Source organism: Sitophilus oryzae, unplaced genomic scaffold (assembly GCF_002938485.1).
Source record: "Sitophilus oryzae breed Bouriz unplaced genomic scaffold, Soryzae_2.0 scaffold_499_pilon_pilon, whole genome shotgun sequence".
NCBI lineage: Eukaryota > Metazoa > Arthropoda > Insecta > Coleoptera > Curculionidae > Sitophilus > Sitophilus oryzae.
Window position 1 is genome coordinate 4,352,890 of NW_022147083.1, and position 26,669 is coordinate 4,379,558.

Sequence of the window (26,669 nt, forward strand, 5' to 3'; positions counted from 1 at the left end):
CTTCTTTGTTACTCTGCGCAAATTTATAGATTTCTTGCTTCTCTCACACAACAGGGCCGTATTCTAAAACAACAAAATGCAAGCTTTATGTTGATATCTTTTGGCGCTTTTGAAGAACAACATTAGTACTTTCTAATAAGCATTAATTCTTAATATATTATATGTTTATTTTTATCAAGATTGATATGTCTTTTATACATAGCAATTCCTAAGTAAAAATTTGAATTCTATTAAAATTTATAATATTTTCTACCCTACTACATTGAGCGTGGAATTTTCCTGTATAATTCTTCTATTGACTCATAACATAAAACGTTCGTTTAACTTAAAAACGAAATTAATTTACAAGTGCGAGGTGGAGTTTAGGGTTTAAAGGACTGGCCAAAAAAAACTCGACGCTTTTAAATGGAAACACCCTTTTCTATAGGAGATAGACAAAAACTAATATCGGTGTCTGGAGCTCAATTTTTGTCAAAAACATGATGGTGAAAACCGCATATTGATATCTGTTACCGTTTTGGAGTTACGGGGTGTTTTTCACAAAAATATGCATTTAAAACAAATCGCTGTAACTTTTTTGCTATGGAAAATTTTGTATTTTTATGAAAACATTTCCAAAGCACCTTTTTACGTAGAATTTAATGGTTTAGGTATAATTTTTTTAAAATTAATAATTTAAGAATTATCAACAAAAAATTTGATTTTTTATATGGGACACCTTGTATATTTTTAATTTATTGAAAATATTTTGAAATTACCTTTCCAAAAATATCACTTTCCTCGTTTTCCCCACAGAATCTGCATTAGCCGTTCTTAGCCGACCATACCAACAGGTATGGTAGGCTATTAAGATCGGCAAAAAAAAGTTTTTTTTTTAATTTCACTCAAAATGAGTTATTTGGGTCATAAGTGACCGAAATACAAAATATTTTCATGGTGTCTGTCTGTCTCTCTGTCCGTCTGTAACACGATAACTCAAAAACCTAACCAAACCAAACCAAACCGATTTTAATCAAATTTGACACAAAAATACTGTGGCACCCGAGAATCTGGCCATCAGTTTTTGGTGGGGGTGGGGGGTTGATAAGGGGGTATGGGAAGGGGTTAAAAATTTTAAAAAATTGTTACTCCAAAATTACAATAGCTAGCGAAACGCGGTTTTCAACTTAAGATTAGGAATTATATTTGTGCAACAAAATTTGTAATAACATCAAAATCAGTCAAAGTCGTAGTTTTTGAGATAATTGATTATTAAGATATTTTAGTATGGACGGCTATACGTGCCTCCCGGCGCCAATTTTTTTTTCTTACCTTTAATCTACTGAGGTGTTCATTGAGAAGAGAGGTGTCCTGTCAAAAACCCCGTGACAATCCGAAGATTGTTCTTACTTAAATCAAGGTAATAAATCTTTGATTTTTCTTGATCGGAAGTCCTCAGGAACTTCTTCAGGTAAAAAATAATTTTTACTCGATATAAAAATAAATTACAACGTTCTGAAGACCAACTGGCAGTAAGCGCCATTACAAAGTAAAGAATTCTTTACTTAAGAGTACGGGTCAAGTAATGACTTCTAGGACTTGACTTTGCCAAGATTATCATCGATTGTCCCTCCCCAGATCCCCAGCCGTCTTTGTTGTGTTTTTTTTCGATTCTATGGTATTATAATCTGCTTTATAATTTTCAACATAATGTTATGTTCTATCTTATAACAATTTTATTCTGATTATAAGACTTATTGTCCAAGTAAATCTGTCAAATGCACAGATAAATGGATTATATTAAAAAAGTAAATTGTCTTGGTCGACACAAATCAACAAACCAGTTCATGTTTATGTAATACATTACCTTAACAATCAGTGATCACAAAATAAAACTTAAAAAACGATATTAAAATGAGTGTGATTTGTAATCAATGTAATATTTATAATCTGTACAAGTAAATTTTTTTTTAGACTTCTTTATTTTAATAATAATTTTCATAGTAAATATTTATAGTATGTTTCAGAATAAATTTGTGCGCCTTAGAAATATGAATTTTTGATAAGTTTTGTGTCAATTTTTAGTAAATAACACCTAGAGATTGACCTCGCCAATATTATCATCGATTGTTATTCCCCAGACGTCTTTGACGCCGTTTTTATTTCGATCATACGGTTAAATATAATGCTGTGATATAAATATTTTATACTGTAATATTTACTGCGGCAACTTTTTATGTAGTGCAATAAATGATGTAATCTAATAACAATGGCAGAACCTATTATATTTTTTCGATAGAATGAATTAGCCGGTAACATGTGCAGGTAAAAAAATTGATAATTCATATCGTATACATATTCTCTCTCTCTCTCTCTCTCTCTCTCTATTTTTGTTAAAACAAAATAGGAACCATTTTACAGAATAATAAGTTTGAATGAACTGATGCTAAGCGTTTTTAATGAAGTACAGGGTGTCCCATTTTCGTGTGTTTTACGGGGTACCTCGCTTACGGGTAGAGATACAAAGATGCGGTTTTACCCTCATTGTGCTACTTATTTATGAAACTAAAGATGCTACACACAAAATTGTCCTAGCCCTCTTAGTTCTTTAAATACAGGGCGAAATGTAGCATTTTTCGACCTCCTTCATATCTCGGTTATCTTATAACTAATCGAAAAGGTGAAAACTGAGCCCAGTAGACATTTTCACATAGAATCCAGTGGCGTAACTAGTTTTTCGTTGCTGTCATTTTCTAAATATAACATAAACTTATGTTTTTTTTAATGGGACACCCTGTATATATTTTTTTTATTTAATTTGCTTTGTCATGAACTTTCCAAAAATATAATATACCATGGACTTATTTTCATAAATAAGGTAAAAAAATACATTTTTTAACTTTTTAGCATAGGTAGCCGGTTTATAATAGATAGTCATAGCAATTGAATGATTGTATGTTATATTTTTAGAAAGTTCATGACAATGCAAGTTTTAAAAAAAATATATATATAGGGTGTCCCATTTAAAAAAAAAACATAAGTTTAGGTTATATTTCGAAAATGACAGCTTTCAACGAAAAACTAGTTACGCCACTGGATTATACGTGAAAATATCTACTAGGCTCAGTTTTCACCTTTCACCAGATATTCTTTGATTTTATACATTCTTTATTACTAACTCTTGGTGATCCAAGTATCCATAATAATCATATCAATAATATGATTATTATATTAGTTTTATTAAGTAAGTCTATATAATTATTATCTCCCTATCACTTTGAAACAGCAGTCAATTTTTGAGAAAAATATTGACATCCATTTTACTTTTCTACACTCTTATATTCTTATGACATATTATTCAAAAGGTTTTTTAAGGTGTATCTGTTTATATTTATATAAACAGATAAAATAATTTGCACCAAATTAAATATTGAAAATTATTTTAATTGTTCCTAATATAATCCTTTACACGTGGATTTTTTTAAGTTTAAAAAGCAATTATAATGACTTGAATTGCAATGACTGAAGAGTTAAAAACTTTAATAATAATTATATTTAAATACAGACAATCCACATCACATATTAGAATGAAAAAACTAGGCAACGTTTTCGGTTAATAGATATTTGGATATTAGATATTGGGGATTGTTTCATCGATTAAATTAGATTTGATGGTGATCCTATCTACATTAACTAATTGGAGTGTTACGTTTAATGAGACGACTTACGTAGTTTTATTATTTTTATTATTGTTACGAATTCCCTAGGTTCTTAATTCAAACACAATAAAACTAATTTATTATACGATTTAAACAACAATGGACTAACTTAAATATAATACAACAAATACGCTCTAACGATGTCTTTCACTTTTTTCTGATTTCTTGCTCATTCGCCATTTCAATTCGAACCTTGATCTTTCTTTCTTTAAATACTTTTCGAGAATGTTAGACTTACCATCTCCAGATTGATCTCAAAATCCAAGATTTTGGGCTGTATCCAGTGCACTCTCTCAATAACCATTCATTTCTCACACTCACCTTTCTCACACCTCTCTTACAGAAATATGAAATATGTCTTATACTGTTTAGCTATAGAAATGTCTTTTCCGTTGGAGTGCATCTTTACTTATTTTGGTGGTCCATTGTCGTGGGAAACGTAGGAGCCCCATGCAAATTTTGCACTGTCAAAATACTGGATTTTACAGTGAAGTCGTAAATATGTTTTGAAAGGCCTGCATATACTGAATAGATGTGACAAATTTGAACTATGTTGGACAAATCTATTTTATTTATTACATTAAATTTAGCAAATATTTTTGAAAAAAAACAGACCTTTATGTTCTATAAAAATAAGGATTGACAGATTTAATTTTGTGACCAGACGTGTCTCATTTTTAGATCTTCTATAATGGAGATGTTTGTTCGTCCATGGTATTCGCGGCAATCGTGGATATACCCGAGGATATACCCACATCTCCAAGGCGTTTATTCTTTGTTTATCACTTTCCTTCAGTGTCCAGGTTTCGAAGCCATACATAGGTATGGGGAAAATGAGGGAGTCCGCAATGCGCAGTTTAGTTTTTCGTGTGATTCCTGATATCTTAGTCAGTTTTGTTGTTGCATTCCTCGACATTGCCATCCTTCACCTAATTTCAGCCTCGCATCCTCCAGAGTTTGCTTTCATGGAACCTAAATAAATGAATTGGCTCACAATCTCGTATCCAGTAACGATTCGGACACCAGGCGGGTTGATGCGGGGGCGGCCAACCATAATCGTCTTGGTTTTACGTTTACTTAGTTTATTCTTCACTAATAGAGCACAGTACAACTATGACTACCCACACCCACAACTCTTCTTTGCTGGCGGCTATAATAACTGTATCATCCGCGTATCTCAGATTATTTATCCTCCTGTCCCCCACGGATATTCCACCGTTCCATTCTTTTATTACTTGACGCATAATATATTCAGTGTAGATATTAAACAGGGTTGGCGAGAGTATACATTGCCTTAGTAGTACATGGAGGAGCTCTTCGGAAACGAAAATAGCGATGACATAACTGCAGGAACTGGCAATATAGGGCCCACCATTACACAGGAAGAAGTGGAAGCAGCTATCAAACTGTCTGAAAAACAACAAGACTTCCGGACCGGATCAGATACACGGAGAAGTTCTTAAACTGCTGGACTCGGAACAAGTTCAACTACTGACCACCCTATTCAACAAAATGTATACAAGCTGGCTGCTATCAACATTTATACCGCTTCCCAAGAAGGCAAACGCGACCAAATGCTCTGATCACAGGATAATCAGTCTGATGAGCTACGTCCTAAAAATCCTCCTTAATATCATCCAAACACGTATATATAGGAAGCTCGATGAAAACGTAGGTGAAACTCAGTTCGGCTTCAGAAAGGGATTGGGCACCAGTGAGGCTCAATTTTTTTCAATACAAGTCCTAATCCAACGAGCACGCGACGTCAATGTAGATGTCTTTGCGTGCTTCATAGACTTCGAAAAGGCATTTGATAGAGTCCAGCATGACAAACTCATCTCGATTTTACAGGAATCAGGAATAGACGATAGATATGCAGAGATAATAGCAAAACGTCAACAAAAGGCCGTGGTTCGAATCGAGAACGAAACTTCAGAAGAGTCTATTGTAAGGAGGGGAGTGCGGCAGGGCTGTATATTGTCGCCTCTGGTATTCAATGTGTACTCGGAACATCTATTCAGAGAGGCAATGGATGGCACAGAGGATGGGCTGGTAATAAACGGAGAAATAGTAAACAATTTGAGATATGCCGATGATACCGTTCTGTTGGCCGATACCAATGAAGGTCTCCAAAGGTTTATAGATCGTGTGGCGAATACATGCAGCAGATACGGAATGAAGTTGAACTGCATGAAGACTCAAACGTTGATCATTAGCAAGAACTACATCAACAACTTTCAGTTCACTGCTAACAACAACGTTCTCCCAGCGGCCGAGACAGTTGCATACCTGGGTTGCACCCTGACTATACTGGGACCACTCTCTGGAAATAAAACACCGAATTGAAATCGCGAGAGGGATATTTAACAAAATGCAAAATATACTATGCAACCTGTCCCTTAACGCACTAGAATCAGAATCCTGAGATGCTATGTGCTCTCAACTTTTCTGTATGGAGCATCATGCAAGCGTGTGGAGGCATTTGAGATGTGGTCTTATCGGCGCATGCTTAGGATTTCGTGGGTGCATCGCGTGTCAAATGAGACTGTACTACACCGCATCAACAAGGAGTTGGAGTTTCTGGTGAATATCAAACGTAGAAAAGTGGAATACTTCGGACACATCATGCGGAACGAGAAATACCGCCTACTCCAATTCATACTGCAGGGGAAAATAGAAGGCAGAAGATCAGCGGGACGCAGACGAATATCGTGGCTGCGAAATCTACGAACATGGACCAGATTGACGTCAACAGCTTTGTTCAGAACGGCAGTGAACAAAGTAATATGGATCAATGTGATAGCCAACATCCAAAGAGGATAGGCACTTTAAGAAGAAGATACATCCCTGTGTCACTTTTGAAACTACTCGATAACATGTTTTCTCATTGAGCTGTTTGACCAAATAAATGAGGTGAGGTGGAGTGCCCATTTCTAGTAAAATAATCCAGAGTATATATCATTTTACCTTATCAAACGTCTTTGAATAGTCCACGAAGCACAGGTACATCAATGTTGTATTCTCTGACTTTTTCTAGGATCTGTCGAAGATTTAGGATCTGTCCTCTAGTGCCTTTTCCGAGAATAAAACCTGTTTGTTCATCTGACATCTGCGGGAGGAGAAAGGGTTTTAGGTGCTCGTTGATGGGGGACGGTTAAGAGTATTTTACTGGCATGGAGAGGGCAATTGTTCTGTAATTAGTACAATCTAGTAGTGATCCTTTCTTAAAGATAAGTACGAAGATGGAGATACACCACTCACCACTCATCATTCTCACTCTTTATTATCTTTCAAACAGCAATAAATTTTGGTATTGCCGACTTGGTAGAAACTGGCTTATCAGATCATCAGGTTGACAGCTTAAGGTATGTTGATATTTGCCATGTTTTGCGTTATAGGCCAGGAAACGAAAACATGAATTCGGAAAACATAGTGTCAAAGAGATCATTGTTTTAAGTGGTTGTTGGGTTGACCCAGAGAAGTAACATACCAAAAGTCCCAAGCCATAGACCTTGTGCGTTAGCAGTGGGGGGAGGGGGAGGATGAAAAAGACCGGTTTATAGGTTTTTTGTTATCTCGAAAACTTAACAACCTAGCGAAAAAAAGTTCTATACTAAATGAAAGTAATTTTAATTGTTCACAAAAAAGGTCCTATTCATGTTTTCACTGTGAGCAGTAGTTAAGGGTGTATAATACTTTGAAAATAAGAATAGGTGGAAAAAACTGTGTATTGTGGACGATTAACACAAACCAGATTTTTTTTTATTTGTATATACCTAGGTATTTAAGTTATATAATGGAAAATAAATTTCTTGCAATTTTTAGGTATATAATAAACGACATATTGTGGAAACGACCCAAGCTCACCTGATGATGGGGTAGGGCCCCGAAACGAGAGCAGGTTGATCCACATTATGTCGAACACAGCGTGGAATTAATTTCTATATTAGCAGTTCAAGGCAAGAAACTCTTATATAGTATTTAAGTTTATATATGACAATATCCAGTACTTTATTGTTCGAGTTCATCGTGAAAGTTATCATCGTCGTTGCCATTGATGCCGATGATTGGAGGACCGTTGGTACACGAAGCGTGGCAAATGCTGCACAGAAGCGAACAGGGTATGCCTGCTTAACGCACCCGCAGCGGCTTCCGCAACCAGTTTTGCACCTGCAAAATATATTACTTAGGACAGATTCTGGCGCAACTGGATCCGTGCTTGTGACAGGGGTGAGGAAGCCGTCCAACCCATTCAACCATCCCCAAGCAGTTGACTCCTGCTGCTGATTTCCATGCAGCCAGTACTGAAGCTGCAAATGATAATTAATTCGTTGTTGGTCATTACAGTAATACAAAACAAATGTTAAGGTAAACAAAGCATATATTGACACAAACCTGCAAATAAACTCTGAGGGAGTGCTGGCGAGCAGCGCCTCTAGTAGGTGGAAATGCCGCAAAATCAGGCCTTGGCTTTGTTGAGGCTTTAACAAAGGCCTGGTGTCGTACCCGACTCAGGTCTGCTCCTTTTGGGGCCTGGTACAATGCCAAAAAGCAGCTCTCCTGCATCGGCTACCATGTCCTGTTTTGCTAAGGGATCAGAGAAGACTTTGTAAATATCTGTGACCTCCTCTTCAGCCTTTAAAAATACTTCAACCACCCCTCCCTTGCTCTTGTTATAAATAGCGGAGGTAGTACCACAACCGCTGAACGAATGGAGTAACAGAATGGTCTTCGCATATGGCAGCTTTTGGAGGTTGGCGACATTATACCAACGTGACTCCACCTTTCCCCTGCTTGGCTTAAAAAAAGCATCTCTTCCTCAGGGGGGTTAATGCAATAAGCAACACCAACAGGTCTATATCCTCCCCTATGACTGTCACAGTTTGATGCTGGTTAGCTGGCTGCAAACCACAGCTTACGTTTTTGGTATCAGCGTCTCCTGTGGCTACTACTGCTATTAATCCTTGAGCTTCAATTTTTTTTGCAAGAAAGTTGATAAACCTCTTCACTACTGCTTCTAGCGAAAAAATGAATAGGACCTTTTTTGTAAACAATTGAATTTACTTTCATTTTGTATAGAATATTTTTTTTTCGCTAGGATGCCTAGTTTTCGAGATAATAACGAAAAATATATACACCGATTTTTTCAAGAACCGTTATTCCGATTTGAATGGAATTTTGAGTGTCTGTTTTTGCCGCTTTGAGTGTTCTAACATTTGTCTTTCACAAAAATCAAGAAAAAGTTCGTGAAGGATGAAAACTACCTCCACCCCTACATAAATTTTAGTATAAAAAAAATGTATACTAAAGAAATACTTTTATTAAAAACTAACATTTGTCTCTTGTAAAAAAACGCCATCGTGCATACTTTTTGGGGAAAAAATATTTTTCCAAAGCTGACTACCAAAAATTTTTTTTTATTTCGCATCAAGGTATGTAGGCGCATAAAATCTATTATGCTTAGTATAGCCGCCCATACTAAAGTATGTTAATAAAAAGTTGGTAGGCAGTTCTTTTAGTTTGAAAGTAAAGAAATTTTTCCCATTTTTTTTTATCTCAAAAAGAGCGACTTTGACCGTACTGATTTTGATGTTATTATAAATATTGTTGCAAATATTATTCCTAATCTTAAATTGAAAACCGCGTTTCGCTAGCTACTGTAATTTTGGAGTTACGATTTTTTAAAATTCCTAAAACCAAACCCCACCAAAAACTAATGGCCAGATTCTCGGGTGCCACAGTATTTTTGTGCCAAATTTGGTTAAAATCGGTTTAGCGGTTTTTGAGTTATCGTGTTACAGACAGTTGGACAGACAGACAGACAGATACCATAAAAATATTTTGTATTTAGGTCATTTATGACCCAAATAACTCATTTTGAGTGAAATTAAAAAAACATTTTTTTGCCAATTATAATAGCCTACGATACCTGTTGGTATTGTCGGCTAAAAATGCCTTTATTCTGTTAAAGTTTGATGCCCTCTAACGGACGAACGAAGCACTTTAGATGTGTCCAATGAACTTATTTTGATTCCAAAAATACGTACTAATTCTGTATTCACGGAATATTGGGACACCCTGTATATTGATAAATTTAAATATTCTATAATTATCTCATATTTACACTCAAAATATGGACAGAAAATTTCATTTAAGATATCGCTCAAAGGCATAAAATTTGACAATCATCAAAAAATTAAAATTCTTCTTAAAAAAATCATTGTAACCTTATTATTATATGACAAATACAATTTACAATAACATTTTTTTGTTTTCTTTCAATATTCTAGATCATTTTGCTTCTCAAATTGGTCTTTAAAAGCTTTTATTATGCCATTAGCCTCATCTAATTGTTTTTGATATCTGGCCACTTCTTTTCTTTTATTTTCGTACGCTTCCGAGATTTGTTGAAGAGCTATTTCGGTATCTGCGGAAACACGTTTTGCCCTATTTGCTTCGGTAAGTTCTTCGATCATATCCTTTTTTAGATTAAGCTTTTCATGCTCCAAATCTGATATTACCTGTTTAAGATGATCAATTTCGATTTCCAACACACTTTTGTCCTTTTTAAGGCCACTTATTTCCTGAGATGCTTCTGATAATTGATTTTTATGTCTACAAGCGAGATATATTAAAAATACATTAAATTAAATAATAATAAGATTTATGAATTTATTATATTCAGATGCAAAAAAAACGCAACGGAGAAATTTTTGGTCAAATTTAAAATGTTATATTTTTGTTATTTTTAGCCATATTTTCATAAATTTTTAGCAAGCTGTAATATAATTATATTAACTTTAATTCGTAAACTCAGCTTTTTATAAACTTTAGTATTTGGCATGTTATACAGGCTTGTAGAATGTAGAATGTAGAATGTTTAGGAGGGGAGTTAGTCACCGCGACCTTACAGATCTATTGTGTGTTCCCCTTTCTTGAGTTATAACGAGTTATAACTCATCATACAGTCTCAAGGCTTTAACAAAAGCCAGTATCTGAGACGGCTCCACTGAGGCCAGCTCTCCATCCTTGACATCAGCCGTACCAAAGTTCATGGCACGAATAGTCGTCATCTCGGCGCACTCAGTGATAAGGTATTCTGGTGTTTCCCCATATTCCCCACAGAATCTGCATTCGCCGTTGTTTCTCAGCTTCAGCCTACTGAGGTGTTCGTTGAGGAGACAGTGTCCTGTTAGAAACCCCGTGACAATCCGAAGTTTGTTTTTACTTAAATCAAGGAGAACCTTTGATTTTTCTCGGTCGTAGGTTCTGAGAAACTTTTTCGAGTGTCTTAGACCGTTGGAGGACACCCATTCCAAGTTGCGGTTGGAGTCTTCCAGATTCTTCAGTTCCGCTTTCAGTTGGTTTCCGCTTGGAAAACAGAACGGTTCTGGTCCAGTTAGTGGAGTGTTCGCTTCTTTCCTAGCTAAATCATTTGCTATTTCATTGCCTTCTATCCCTTGGTGAGCAGGCACCCAGAGTAGGAGGACTTTATTTTCTTTGCCCAACTTGTTGAGCTTCTCTAGGCATTCTTTGACCAACTTCGAATTGATGGTTACTGAGTTGATCGCATTTAGTGCTGCATGACTATCGGATAGGATGGCAATTTCCTGTTTTCGATAGTTCCTATCTAAGATAAATTGTACACATCTTTCGATAGCGTAGATTTCTGCCTGAAGAATACTGGGGTAGGTGCCCATTGGTTCGGAGTATTTGGTTTTCGGCCCAAATACTCCTATCCCTGTCCCTGCTTTGGTTTTGGAAGCATCAGTATACCACGTTATGGTATGGTCTTTTATATGCTGAGTAAGCGTTTCTTTCTTCCAATCCTTTTTATTACTCAATACTACAGTGAGGTGTTTCTCAAAGTTGTAAATTCTTGGTATGTCGTCCACTGGGAGTTGGAGAAGTGGGATTTTCTTTTTGAGGGTGTTCCAAGCCCCTGACCTAAAAATTCTCCCAGTACTGTTTCCGTCAATGACCATTCTAATCATTGTCGCATTGGCATAACTACCGACGACAATATGCAGTGGTGTTAGGTTTAATGATGTAATTTTTTAATATGACGAGATGGTTTTGGTGACTATTGTCGAATGTCGTAATATCATATTACACTGCATTGGATACTCTATATTAAATTTAAAAAAAAACGTTAAAGACTAACGATACAGTCCGGGTTTTAATAAACATTAATAACGATAACAGAACTAACGATATTAAAGAAAACATCTGAAATACTCAAGAATACAAACAGAAAAAAAATTGTAAAAAATACCCTAATATTTTGTATTGTTACCTTTGGCTGCCATAACTGCCCGTTCATATTGTCATTGAGGCTGCATATATATTATTGCGTTATGTTTTTTCATTCTTCTTTAAGGACCACGCGAAGTTCATTTAATGAAGCTGGTACTGCTTCGCAACCTCTAACCCTCCTGCTAAGCATTTGCCAAACATCGAACATGATGTGCAGTTCATAGTAGTATATAGTTCACAATAATTACCAAAGCCGCTTTGTCACATTGAAAAATAACTTGGAAAAGAAATGATAATTGAAATAATTGCAAATTGTTGGTGGCAAGTTCATTTCGCTCTTTAAAATTAACCAAAGCATGTATTGACATGATCCAAAAAGCACCGTTAAATTATATTTTAGGAAAATTTACACACGAAATTATTGCACAGGGTGTTTTAAAGTTAGGGTAAAAAAAGAACCCCTTGACTAACTCTGTATAATATGCCAAATACTAAAGTTTACAAAAAACTGAGTTTACGAATTAAACTTGATAAAATTATATACATCCTGCTTAAAAATCCGTTAATATAAGGCTAAAAATAACAAAATATACACTTTAAAAGAAAATACACTCAACCTTTGAACATCTTCTGAAAGTTGTTCAGCTTCAAATTTTAACTTGGTATTTTCAACTTCCAAGTCTGTGATTAGCTGTTTTAAATCGGTTATTTTATCTTTTAATATCATCTTTTCATCATCGTCTCTCAATCGCCTTATAGTTTCAACAGTTTCATCTGATCTTTTCTGTTCATCCTCTAATCTTCTTGTTAAGGTATCGTATAATTCTTGCACCGTACTCTTTTTAGGCAGTGTTACTTCAAATGCTTCCGGCCTATTATTAATTCGTGTAAGAATAACATCCAATTCGTCTATAGACTTCAGTAATTCTTGTTTCTCGACTTTTTGTCTTTCTAAATCACCTTTATTGAGATTGGGCGGCAAGCTTTTGATATCTTTAATTTTTTTCTTTAAAGTTTCGTTGATCGCGATGAGATTTTGCTTTTCCGATAAAAGATGTTCTAGAACTTTAGGATCTACCGTACTTCTTCTTAAATCTTCCAAATGTTTAGATAGCTTATTAACGTTTTCTTGGAGTTTTTGATTTTCATCGTAAAGATACGACTGGTTTTCTAACAACTGTTTGTTTATCGCTTCCGTCGACTGGGTTCTACCAATTTCGGCAGCCATGTCGGGTTAAGTCTACAAGAAATTTAATTTGGTGAAAAATGAAAGAAAATATATTGACTGATGATGACAATAGTTGCGTTCTGACATTTTAATCATTACTGACAACTCAAGATTGTCATTAGACACACTATACAGTGATTTAAAGTATTTACTGTAGTAAAAAAAATATTTTTAAATTAAGGTCAAATTTTTCATGCTTACAAATTTCAAAAATAATATGACATCTGAATATTGGATGTTGATATTTGGATAGCTACCTACATAAAATTAACCAAAAAAATCGTAATAAATATTTCAATGCATGAAAGTATTAAATAAGAACGTTTCTCAAGTAATTTTTCGGAGAATATTAGCCCAGTCAAATTGACAAATCGGTGGAAAAAAATCCAGCATATCAAAAATATAACCCATTTATTTTATACTGCATACTACAGAATGATTGCAATAATTGTGAATACAGATATACCCGGTACGTCTCAAAAACGACTCACCCCTATAACTTTTTTATTTTTTTAATTAAAAAAAGGAAATTTGGTATGTTAGTATATGACAAATTAGGATTGATTGACGTATTCACACGGTCCGGCAATAGTGCGTCGGGCATCTGTAGCTCCTAGAATAAAAACCTTGAGAATTTTGTTTAAGTGCAGACCTAAAGTATGTACCAGGATGTATTTCCGGAAAATATTTTAACTTCTATAGGGTGGCTCAAAAAAGTGTGAGTGGATCTGGATGATTTTTTTTAAATGGAACACCCTGTATATTATTGCATTTTTGGCTTCCTTTCAGATCATTTTACATAATCCTAAGATATGAGTAAATCTATTTCGATAGTTTCAGAGATATTAAAAAATAAATCTAAAATATGTATTTTTCAACCCTTCTTAAAAAAAATATTAAAAATACAAGAACTGTTCTGAAAACAAAACTATATTAGATATTTACTTTAGATGGTCTGTTCTTACTTTGCTATAAATATGGTAATCGTAAATCATACAGGATGTTCAACATTTTACGCCAAACTTTCAAAAATATAAAATAATTTTTCTTGTTTTTTTTTTAAATGGAACACCCTGTATATTATTTTTCTATTGGGTGGAGAATTAAAAAATTAACATTTTTTGTATTTAAAGTATTTCAAAATTTTTAGTAGTTTTCCGGATACACGCAGTATTATCTCATATGGCGCTTTCAATGGTAAAATACGAGAGAAAAATCATTGGGTGACATTTGGGGTTAAAAAATTTACTGTGGAAAATGCCATATGAAATACAAAACCGGGAATATCTGCGAAACCGTTAAAAATTTTGAAATACTCTAAATGCAAAAAATGTTCATTTTTTAATTTTCCATCTATTGAAAAAGTAATATACAGGGTGTTCCATTTAAAAAACCAAAGAAAAATTATTTTACATTTTAGAAAGTTTGGCGTAGAATTTTGAACATCCTGTATGATTTACGATTTCCATATTTATAGCAAAGTAAGTACAGACCATCTAAAGTAAATATCTAATATAGTTTTGATTTCAGAACAGTTCTTGTTATTATTAATAATTTTTTTAAGAAAGGCTGAAAAATATATAATTTTTATTTATTTATTAATATCTCTGAAATTATTGAAATATATTTATTCATGTCTTAGGATTATGTAAAATGATCTGAAAGGAAGCCAAAAATGCAATAATATACAGGGTGTTCCATTTAAAAAAAGTCATCCCGATCCACTCACACTTTTTTGAGCCACCCTATAGAAGTTAAAATATTTTCCTGAAATACATCCTAGTACATACTGTAGGTTTGTAGTTAAACAAAATTCACAAGTTTTTTATTCTAGGAGCCACAGATGCCCGACTCACTATTGCCGGACCCTGTTGTTTTCGGTCACTTCCGGTTTCACCGGAAATGACTACAACTTTTGATTTTTAAATGGCACCCCCGGTATTTTTTTACTTTATTCGATAGAAAATGTCACTCTGAATAGAATGACACATCATATGTCAACTTTTGACATTTTCGCATATGGTTTATTTGAAATTATAACTTGCGGTTCGTATCAAAAATTTGACTTGAAATACCAAGTGTGTGGTATTAGATTATTCGTAAAAATATACTTTTTCTAAATATCCTAATGAGCCACCCTCGTTTTATTTGAAAAAATTGAGTTATGATTAAAAATACGATTTGAGAATTTTCTAACTGGCCAGGACAAGCCACTAAAATCATTAGACGATCAAATCTATTTTTCGAAGGCTCCTTGATGAAGAGTTAGTGTTTTTAACATAGCCATGGCACTCTAGATTGACATTTAAAATTCAATTTTGTTTTAAGCAAAAATGTCAAAAGTTGACATATGATATGTCATTCTATTCAGAATGTCATTTTCTATCGAATAAAGTAAAAAATACCGAGGGTGCCATTTAAAAATCAAAAGTTGTAGTCATTTCCGGCGAAACAGGAAGTGACAGAAAACAATTGAATACGTCAATCAATCCTAATTTATGTCGTATACTAACATACCAAATCTCGTTTTTTTTATCTGAAAAAATAAAAAAGTTATAGGGGGTGAGCCACTATTGGGACGCACCCGGTATATTTTCGATATATTTATACAGGGTGAAAACTATTTAAGTTGCTAATCATTGGGATCCCGGAAACTACAAGAGATACGAATTCGGTTAAACGAGACCAAAGTTAATTTATTAATAGTTTGACAATTACCTGTCAAGAAAACTCCGGCACCTTGATTAATTTCCGATATATGTAATAATAATATGACCTCGACCAATTAAATGCCTTTTTCAGAAATTTTCTTAGCGTTCTAGATTAAGGACAACAGTCAAATTTTTGTTTTCTTATGGTCGCCATTTTGTATTTTTATACCAGAGAGAGCGATTCTATCGAGTTTTGATTAGGGTTATATCCTCGGTTATATCCAAAATAGTAATATCAAAATGGTTATATCAAAAATTAGGGTTATATCCAAAATCTATAGAAATTTAAATTTTTGTTTAAATATGCTCAATATTAGGTCTGCCTTGGAGTGACCATCTAACGCAATATGACAGCAAGTACTTTTATAGAAATAATTTTTATCAAATTTGACCTACAGGGTTCGGCAATAGTGCATCGGGCATCTGTAGCTTCTAGAACACAAAACCTGGAAATTTTGAAGCCTAAAGTATTTACTAGGATGTATTCAGGAAAATATTTTAACTTCTATAGAATGGCTCAAAAAAGTGTGAGTGGATCGGGATGCTTTTTTAAATGGAACACCCTGTATATTATTGCATTTTTGGCTTCTTTTCAGATCACTTTACATAATACTAATTTATGAGTAAATATATTTCGATAGTTTCAGATATATTAATAAATAAATAAAATATATATATTTTTTAGCCCCCCCCTCTTAAAAAATTATTAAAAATACAAGAACCGTCTTGAAATCAAAACTATATTAGGTATCTGTACTTACTTTGCTATAAATATGGTAATCGTAAATCATACAGGATGTTCAAAATTTTACGCCAAGCTTTCTAAAATATAAAATAATTTTCTTCTAATCATCGTTTTTTTTTAAATAGTATAAATCCTGTATATTATTTTTTCAATAAATGGAGAATTAAAAATTGAATATTTTTTAAATTTAGAATGTTTCAAAATTTTTAACGGTTTCGCAGATATTTGCGGTTTTATATTTCAAATATCATTTTTCTCAGCAAATTTTTATTAAAGCCACCCAATGATTTTTCTCTGGTATTTTACCCTTGAACGAGCCATACACATTTTTCATACAGGTTTTTTGTACATAATATTGTGAATTGCTTATACTACACTCTCCACTTATTTTACAGCTAAGCTATATTTCGATCTGAGCTAAAACTTTAATTTAATGATCCTTTTAATCTAAGTTGTATAATGCTGCTGTGTTCTGTGCTATTTCAGCATACAGTGTCCTGTAACTTGGTGATACCTTATCTGAATTTCTTTTATTTTTCTCACTATACAAGACACACTTTACAATGCAATTTTTATGAGTTCCATTTTGACACGTAATACATAAAAAATTAATATATGTAAAAAATAATTACTGTACAGGGTGGGTCAAATTCGACGCTTTTAAATGGAAACACCCTTTTCTATAGGAGATAGACGAAAACTAATATCGGTGTCTGGAGCTCAATTTTCATTAAAAACATTATGGTGAAAACCGAAAATCAATATCTGTTACCGTTTCGGAGTTACGGGGTGTTTTTCAAAAATGTGCATTTTTAAAAAATCGCTATAACTTTTTTGCTATGGAAAATTTTGTATTTCTATTTCCAAAGCACCTTTTTACGTAGAATTTAATGGTCTAAGTAAAATTTTTTTAAAATTAATAATTTAAGAGTTATCAACAGAAAAATTGATTTTTTATTTGGGACACCCTCTATATTTATAAATTAACTGAAAAGAATTTAAAATTACCTTTCCAAAAATATAGCATACTTGATATTTTGTTATAATCTCCTTCGAAATACACAATTTTTAAAAGTTCGTCACTTTTAACTAGTAGGCTTTGGACCCCTTATGGATGATATGCCCTTAATGGAACTCGAAAACATATTTTTCCAGCAAGATGACGCACCACCTCTGAACGCTGAATTTATCAGCAAATTTTTGCAGCCAATTTTAAGAATAATTGAATACCTAACCAAGATCCCAGCCGTTGGCCGTGGAGGTCGCCTGACTTAATGCCCATGGATCTAATCCTATGGATAAATTTGCGGACGAATAAGGCTCCTTATTCTTCCGTATAATCTACACAAGAATTAGAAATACTTAGCAGTTATGAGAGGGTATCTTTCACCCCCACTGAGTTAATGAATTCCGCGAGAAATGTTCAAAAACTGCCCCGTCTGTCCATAACAGAAGACGGTTGATATGTCGAACACCTGTAGCAAAATCTATATGTTGGTTTGCTATTTATTTTTATTGTTATTAGATATAGTTTAAATGTGTTGATGTTGGCTAAATATATTTTAAATTGTTATAAAATTCTGCATCTCTCATAGCAAATATTATTTTCGTTTTAACTGATGCTCACAGCTAGAATTTGTTTGCATTACAGCCGGAGCCGTTCAAAGCCTATACTTATTTAAAGCGGGTGAATTTTTATATACTCTATATCTCGAAGAGGAATCGAGCAAAATATCAAGCGTGTTATAGTTTTGGAAAGGTAATTTTAAATTCTTTTTAATAAATTAAAAATATGCAGGGTGTCCCATATAAAAAATCAAATTTTCTGTTGATAATTATTCTTAAATTATTAATTTTAAAAAAATTATACTTAAACCATTAAATTCTACGTAAAAAGGTGCTTTGGGAATGTTTTCATAAAAATACAAAATTTTCCATAGCAAAAAAGTTAAAGCAATTTGTTAAAAATGCATATTTTTGAAAAACACCCTGTAACTCCGAAACAGTAACAGATATCGATATGCTGTTTTCACCATCATGTTTTTGACAAAAATTGAGCTCCAGACACCGATATTAGTTTTTGTCTATCTCCTATAGAAAAGGGTGTTTCCATTTAAAAGCGAATTTTGACCCACCCTGTACATAAAAAATTAATTGCAGTACATGACAAATTAATTGCTGTCCTGTAAAGTTTGAATTGGATATTCAAGGCTAATATAATATTGGGCGAAAAAAATTTTAATCTTCTATAGAGATATTGGTTATTAATGGATTAAAATGGGATACAACTATATAGATTTTCTTCGCTCTAAAAAATAATTTAAAAATTCAAAATGGCGGTCATAAGAAAACAAAATTTTGACTGTGGTTGTGCCCAGTCTAGAAAGCTTAGCAAATTTGTGACAACGGCATTTAATTGGCTGATATCAAAATAATTAAACATAAGGACTTACGATGTCGTAGATACAACAGAATTCAGAATTCTAATTAAAATACAGATTCGTTTGTCAAACTTCTAATAACACATGAAAGAAAACGCCTTGCGCAACCATCTTCTGATGAGTGTCAGATAATCGTCAGCGAGTAATGGCAGTAGTAGTAGTATAATGCAACTTTCTTTTCATTTAACCGAATTCGTATATCTTGTAAATACATAGATAAATCATATCTGTTTTAACATATTATTCTTACATTTTTGGCCCATATATCTTGAATATAATGTTTCTTAAATATCAATTTTTGGCATAGATTCGATCCAGGGATCCAAGTTTATTTACTTCTGATCTATTTTGGAACATTTGGGATTCCTATGATAATAATTATACTTTCAATTAATGAACTGTAAAAATAATAATTTAAGTATCTTAGATCAGATATACTTTATCAGTCTGTTATACCAAACAAAGATAGAGTACAAAAACACATCACAAACGTAGGATCAGAAGATATGCCAGAAATATCAACCACAGAAATTAAATACGCACTTCAACAAACAAAAAATGGCAAAATCCCAGGAGAAGATCGTATTACACCTGAAATGCTGAAGATGGGCGGAAAACCATTAGTGGATGCCGTGGAAGTATTGTTAAATAAATGTCTCATGGAGGGTAGAATCCCGGACGCATGGAAAAACGCAGAAGTTGTGCTATTATACAAAAAAGGAGATTTTACAAAAAGCCTTCTCTCGCATCTATACCAGCTCTTCACTAGGATTATCAACAACCGACTGTCTACGAAACTAGATTCATATCAGCCAATAGAACAGGCAGGCTTTCGAAAAGGTTTTAGTACCATCGATCATCTACAAACAATTAAAACAGTCATTGAAAAAATAACAGAATACAATATACCTCTACATTTGGCCTTTGTAGACTACCAAAAAGCCTTTGACAGCATCGAAACCTGGTCATTTCTAGCTGCAATGGAGGACGCGAGCATTAATTCCAGATATTATTCCATTATTAAAAATATCTATGATAGTGCGACCTTCCAAGTTAAATTAGATGATGACCTCAAAACAGAAAAAATACCACTCGGCAAGGGCGTGAGGCAAGGAGATACCATCTCTCCCAAGTTATTTACACTGGCACTGGAAAATGTCTTCAAGAAATTAGAATGGGAAAATAGAGGTCTAAACATCGATGGGGTACACTTTAGCCATCTGAGGTTCGCAGACGATATTGTCTTGCTGAGCACCGACATTCAAGAACTAAACACCATGCTAAATGAGCTAAATGACCAATCCCAGAAAATTGGCCTTAAAATGAACTTGAAGAAGACCAAGATAATGAGCAACAATATCCATAACATTACCGTTGACAACGTTATTATTGAAAACATAGACCATTATATATATTTAGGTCATAAAATCAAGCTGGGCAAGGAAAACCAAAATACGGAGATCAAACGCAGGATCCATTTGGCATGGGTAGCATTTGGAAATATGAGCAATATTTTCAAGGATAAAAAGGTGCCCATGAACCTAAAGAAAAAGGCTTACGACAGCTGCATTCTACCTGTGCTTACGTATGGCTTAGAGACTATGGCAATTACCCGAAAAACAGCAGAACAACTACAAGAGCCATGGAAAGAATCATGTTGGGAGTCACCATTAGGGAAAAAATACGGAATACCTACATACGTCAAAAAACAAAATTAATAGATGTCGTTAAAAGAGTGGCAATGGATAGGACATGTGGCAAGACAGGATCCAGACCGATGGCCCCAAAAAGTAATCCTATGGAGACCTAGGGGAACAACAAGAAGTGTGGGCCGACCAAAAAAGAGATGGGTCGATGACGTCAGGGCAGTGGCGGGAAGACAATGGATAAGATTGGCTAGAGATCGCGAAGCATGGAAAAACCTAGAATAGGCGTATATCCAACACTGGATGGAACCAGGCTGAGAAAGAAGAAAAAGAAGATCAGATATATTTTTTTCTAATACAAAAATCTAAATATTTAAAAATGGACTGTTTGAATAGCGAACGTCGTAAGAATGCATGTTAATCATTCATACAAGAATAGAAGTTACTTGATAGATACTAAAAGAGTTTAGGACTTTCATGGTCTTTATCTACCAATATCGTTTCGATCGTTTTAAATGCACTAGAATATCCGCTAGGGTATTTAAAACGAGAATCGCTCGAAATGGGGAGTCTATTTTAAATAAGAATTTTTTTTAAAATAAGTAAATTGTCGAATACTTTGCGAAATAACTCGAAAATCGGACAAATCGTTATTTTAATTATTAGTCTGTGGCATTTAATTAGTTGTTGTGGGGTGTTTATAGTTCATCAATAAATCTAAGACCGGGTGCATCTGAAAAGTGGCTCACCCCCTATAACTTTTTTATTTTTTCAGATAAAAAATCGAGATTTGGTTAGTATTTGACATAAATTAGGATTGATATTCAATTATTTTCGGTCACTCCTGTTTCACCGGAAATGACTACAACTTTAGATGTTTAAATGTCACCCTCGGTATTATTTTACTTTATTTAATATTGAGAAAATGACACTCTGAATAGAAGGACATATCATATGCTATATATCAGCTTAAAACAAAATTATATTTTAAATTTCTATCTAGGGTGCCATGGATGTGTTAAAACAGTAATTTTTAATCAAAGAGCCTTGGAAAAATAGATTTGATCGTCTAATGTCTTTAGTTCTTGTTCTGGCAGGTTAAAGTATGCCCAAATCGTATTTTTATTGCTGTTTTATTTTTAAATAGCACCCTGGTTATTCTGTTATTTCATTCGACAGAAAATGACACTATGACTAGAATGACATATCATATGTCAACTTTTGACATTTTCAAATGTGGTTTATTTGAAATTGTAACATGCGATTCATAACGACAATTTGACTCGAAATACCAAGTGTGTGGTACCAAATTATTCGTAGAAAAAATGCTTTTTCCAAATATACTAATGAGCCACCCTCCTTCCATTTGAAAAAATTGAGATATGATTAAAAATGCGATTTGGGCATATTTTAACCGGTCAGAACACGAACTAAAGACATTAGACGATCAAATCTATTTTTCCAAGGCCCTTTACATGTATATTCAATATTTTTTATACCCCTAAGTGATAAGGGTGGTCCACCCAAATTTTTCTTGAGGTCAAATTTTTATTTTTAATTTTTTATGATGTGTCATTAAAAAATACATACAACCTTAAATTTTTACCTTTCTGCCGTCAACCCCTATTTTTTAATAGCGATATTAGTAATTCATTAATTTGCAACGGAATTTGGAACTTTGTTATAACTTTAGATTAAAAATACAATATGATATATGGCCTCAGAGATAGCTATGAAATGAAGATCACTGTAAATTTATCTGTAAAATTATATGGGGAATGTAAATCTTGGAAGTATCTGTGGTATCTTCATTTCCAAGCCAACTGGACGCCATTTTTTTCGATTAGACTTTCGTATTTCGTAATAATATACCTATTAAAAAGTGATTCAGATGTGAGACTCAGAGCAACATTCATAAGATTACTTTTGAGTCATACTATTGAACTGATAATGCAAGTACTATTGTAGTATTTTTCACAAAACATTTTTATAATTTAATAACTTCTGAGATTCTATTAATGATTGAACAGACAATTGAATTGATAAATAAATTAACAAACATTTCAATTAGTTTTTCTATTTTATATGTATTTTTCTAACTACTTTTAAGAAAAAAAAACATATTTTAATACCCCTACTTTCTCATTTCAGTCACCACCTGGCGAGTGCGAAAAGACTGTCAAACATGCATTATCAGTGGGATACAGACATATTGATTGTGCCTGGCTATATGGAAACGAGAAGGAAGTGGGAGATGGAGTTAGAGCAGCTATTAAAGAAGGTTTATAAAAGAATATCCAATATAAATTAAATTTTAGTAAAATTAAATTAACTAAATTAAACTAGCAAATACGACGTATAGTCCAATAATACAAATTGAATATTTTTCCAGTTACAAACAACGTTGAATTAATTGTACAAGAAAAATTGATTGATTGATGACTTTATTACAAAAATTAATATATAATTAATGTGAGACAACCTTTGAATTTAGCTAGTCAGATCTGGTCTTTATTTCTAGTTAATACTAATTTGAACACAGAAGTACGGGAAAAATGTGAATTTAATTGTAGGCATGTCTTTTTTTTAAATTTTGTAGAGATATCTCGAACAGATGAATATCTCATCAGTAACTATATAACTGGTTATTTTTCAGTAACTATATAATTGGCTAATAGCTAATTGTTATCTTTTTTAAACAGTTTCACTCAGTTACCCATGGAAACTATCCCATGGAAACTTCCTCTAGGAGATGCGAGACCTCGTTCGTGGGGAATTTCCTAGTCAGGTTCTAGAAGTTTTGACTGGGTCAAGGATCATCTCACTGTCTTGTCTCTGGCTATAGTGTCGTGGCAAAGGAATTGCACCAAGATGTATAACGTTGCCGGTTTGAACTACCCTGTCCGTCATACTAGATGTCTGCTGTTTGTGGTCATGTATCACGGGCAGAGGATATAGGTGTCTTGGCTTAACCGCCAGGATCAATAGGAGACAACCTCACCAAAAATCTAAATCCTATGATGGTGAGACCAGGTCAAAGGGATGCGTGGCTAGATAAGACTAGCCTTTACTGATCACAACCTTGGGGCACTAAGAGGCAACCCATTTTATTCTTGTCTCCCTTACTTCCTCATACGGGGCTCAGTAGAAGTGGATCAACTAACCTTTGCGGTGTATCACCAGATTTGTCAGAACTTCAAAGTAAGGACATCGTGTTGGCGAGTCATCAACTCGAGGGAAGAGGGCCATGGTCAGGTTTTCATAATAGGAATTGTTTCGATCATACAATGTTGTACGGTATTGCTGGGGACACAATCTCATTAAGGATGTGATTATCTACAGCTTTTATCCGAAAACATGTTGTCTATAACAGATTATAATGGAATTAGAGAACGTTTTTAAAATAGCCGAAATTTGTTTTACTTGCACTATCTAGTAAATCATAAACTTTTTCAAAAATCCGAAAGGCGCATATATTTGACCTCACAAAATTGCAATTATTCCTATCTTTCCCAATTTGACCGACTCTCTAGCTGCAGTAGTTTTCGAGATACTCCATAATAAACATAATGTTAATATTCGGTGTCCATAGAGACTCACCCTGTATATCTTTGTACTACACTATTGAAATTGAAATCCCAAAAATTAAATAGTATATTAAATACCGAGGAGGGAAGTGTTTCATTACTGACGAGAGATTAACTATTAATTCTCGGGACAATAATGAATACTTTCCTCCGAGGTTTTTATACCATTTTATTTACAACCACATCATTAATTAAAAAATAGGGACAGTATTTTATTTTGGAAAAAAAAATTGGAGCAGGGAGGCACCTATAGCCGCCCATACTAAGATATGTTAATAATAAATGATCTCAAAAACTGCGACTTTGACTGATTTTGATGTTATTACAAATTTTGTTGCAAATATTATTCCTAATCTTAAATTCAAAACCGCGTTTCGCTAGCTACTGTAATTTTGGAGTTACGATTTTTTAAAATTTTTAACCCCCTCCCATACCCCTTATCACCACCCACCAAAAACTAATAGCCAGAGTCTCGGGTGCCACAGTATTTTGGTGGCAAATTTGGTTAAAATCGGTTTAGCGGATTTTGAGTTATCGTGTTACAGATGGACAGACAGACACCATGAAAATATTTTGTATTTAGGTCATTTATGACCCAAATAACTCATTTTGAGTGAAATTAAAGAAACTTTTTTTTGCCGATCTTAATAGCCTACCATATCTATTAGTATGGTCGGCTAATAAATATGCGAAAATGTGTCGTTTTCTGTTTTGGCATTTCCATATCTATAGTTACCGGCACCAGTGGTTGTTATGGCGCAAACCTTTAACAGCAAAATAAACAACTAAGTGACAGTTTTGAGTTTCTCGTTCGCTTTTTCGAATTTATATATCATAGAAAGCCAGAATGTTGTCGGAAAGTTCTGATAATGAAGACTGCTTTAATATTAGTACTCCACCAGAACTTACAGAAGCTGCAAAAAGAGCAGAAGCCAGTTTACTTCCAGAGAAAAGTAGTGGGCGATATGAAATAGCATTGAAAGTATACGAAAAATGGTGTGCCGAAAAAAAATGCTAAGAATATTGCTTCGGAGACAGTCTTGATGGCATATTTTAGCGACATGGCAAGGCAGGAAAAGCCATCTACTCTTTGGGCTACGTACAGCATGATACGGACAATGCTAGAATTAAGGGAAAAGACTGATGACATCAAAATATCACAAACTCGTCGCTTTTTTAAACGGTTTTATTTAGCTCGACCCGTACGGTATTTATTTGTTTGTTTATTTGGGTCAAAATTAGAAATTGAAATTTAAGTACCTTCCTGTTGTCAGATTGATCTGAAATTTGGTACACACCTTTAGTTCCGATGACAATACAATATAGTAATATCAATAACATTGTAAATCTAAGATGGCCGCCGGTACAAAATGGCGGATTTCATATTTTCCCACAACCCCCCCAATATGGGTATGAAATGAAAGGGCTACACTAGTAGAATACTGTGATTATGACAAAATTTAAAATCCAAGATGGACGTCGTTACAAAATGGCGTACTAGGTGAGGGCGTGAGTAGTCGTGTCCAGAACAGTTGTGTCCAAGATTGTGTGACGTTAGAAGGACAGATAAAAAAAATAGGTGATTAGATGTACCTACGTAGTTAGCGGTAGCTTTACCACCCAAGTTAAGGTAATAGGTGAAAACGTGCTGAGGACTGTATGGCATTAGGGTGGCTAAAAATGTAATGTCGCAAGCGTTTTCCCCTCAAGAATTACATGGAAACAACATGGAAACAATAAATAAAAAAACAAACAAAATAAAAAATCGGTAAGTTAAACGGTTTTATCTTATGTGCACTGAAAACTAGAAAATAATAATAACAATTAGGTATTTTGAACTTCTAGTTCAGAAATATTTTAGTACTAGGCAGAATAGCTTTTAGGCATATTAGACTAAAATAAAAAGTGGGGCCCCTCTGAAATCCTACCTATGGCAAAGCATATCTTTATACTTTGGTAGATCATGAGCTCGGCGTTCGCTGGTGAAGCCGCCACGGCTGATTATTGATTATCAAAATCTGCAGTTACGATTATAGTAAGTCGATGCAATCCACACTTAGTATAGAAGAAAGTATTACAGCAATAGTTAATGGGCCCCACGTTTTTATTTTAGTCTAATATGCCTAAAAGCTATTCTGTCTAGTACAAAATTATTTCTGAACTAGAAGTTCAAAATACCTAATTGTTATTATTATTTTCTAGTTTTCAGTGCACATAAGATAAAACCGTTTAACTTAAAAGTTTTTTTACCGATTTTTTATTAAAATGCCAGAATGTAGGTTTTAAGCCAAAGAAGTCTAGCATTTTTACCTTCAACAAATAAATGTATTAAAATCTTCAATTATTATTGTTAATGT

The 26,669-nt window shown here is 33.8% G+C and overlaps 2 protein-coding genes across 2 annotated transcripts in view; one reads left to right on the forward strand and one right to left on the reverse strand.

The window, feature by feature from the left end:
* Positions 1–26,669, forward strand: part of LOC115886824 (aldo-keto reductase family 1 member B1-like) — a 40,813-nt gene that overhangs the window by 349 nt on the left and 13,795 nt on the right. The window contains exon 2 of the mRNA XM_030906127.1: positions 22,877–23,006. Coding sequence (XP_030761987.1) covers positions 22,877–23,006 — 130 coding nt within the window. The remainder of the gene's footprint in view (positions 1–22,876; positions 23,007–26,669) is intronic.
* Positions 9,907–13,265, reverse strand: LOC115886825 (uncharacterized protein PFB0765w-like). Its single transcript, XM_030906129.1, has 2 exons — positions 12,572–13,265; positions 9,907–10,313 (listed from the first exon to the last, which is right to left on the reverse strand). The coding sequence occupies exons 1-2, from the start codon at positions 13,180–13,182 to the stop codon at positions 9,977–9,979; spliced, it is 948 nt and encodes a 315-aa protein (XP_030761989.1). The 5' UTR covers positions 13,183–13,265; the 3' UTR covers positions 9,907–9,976.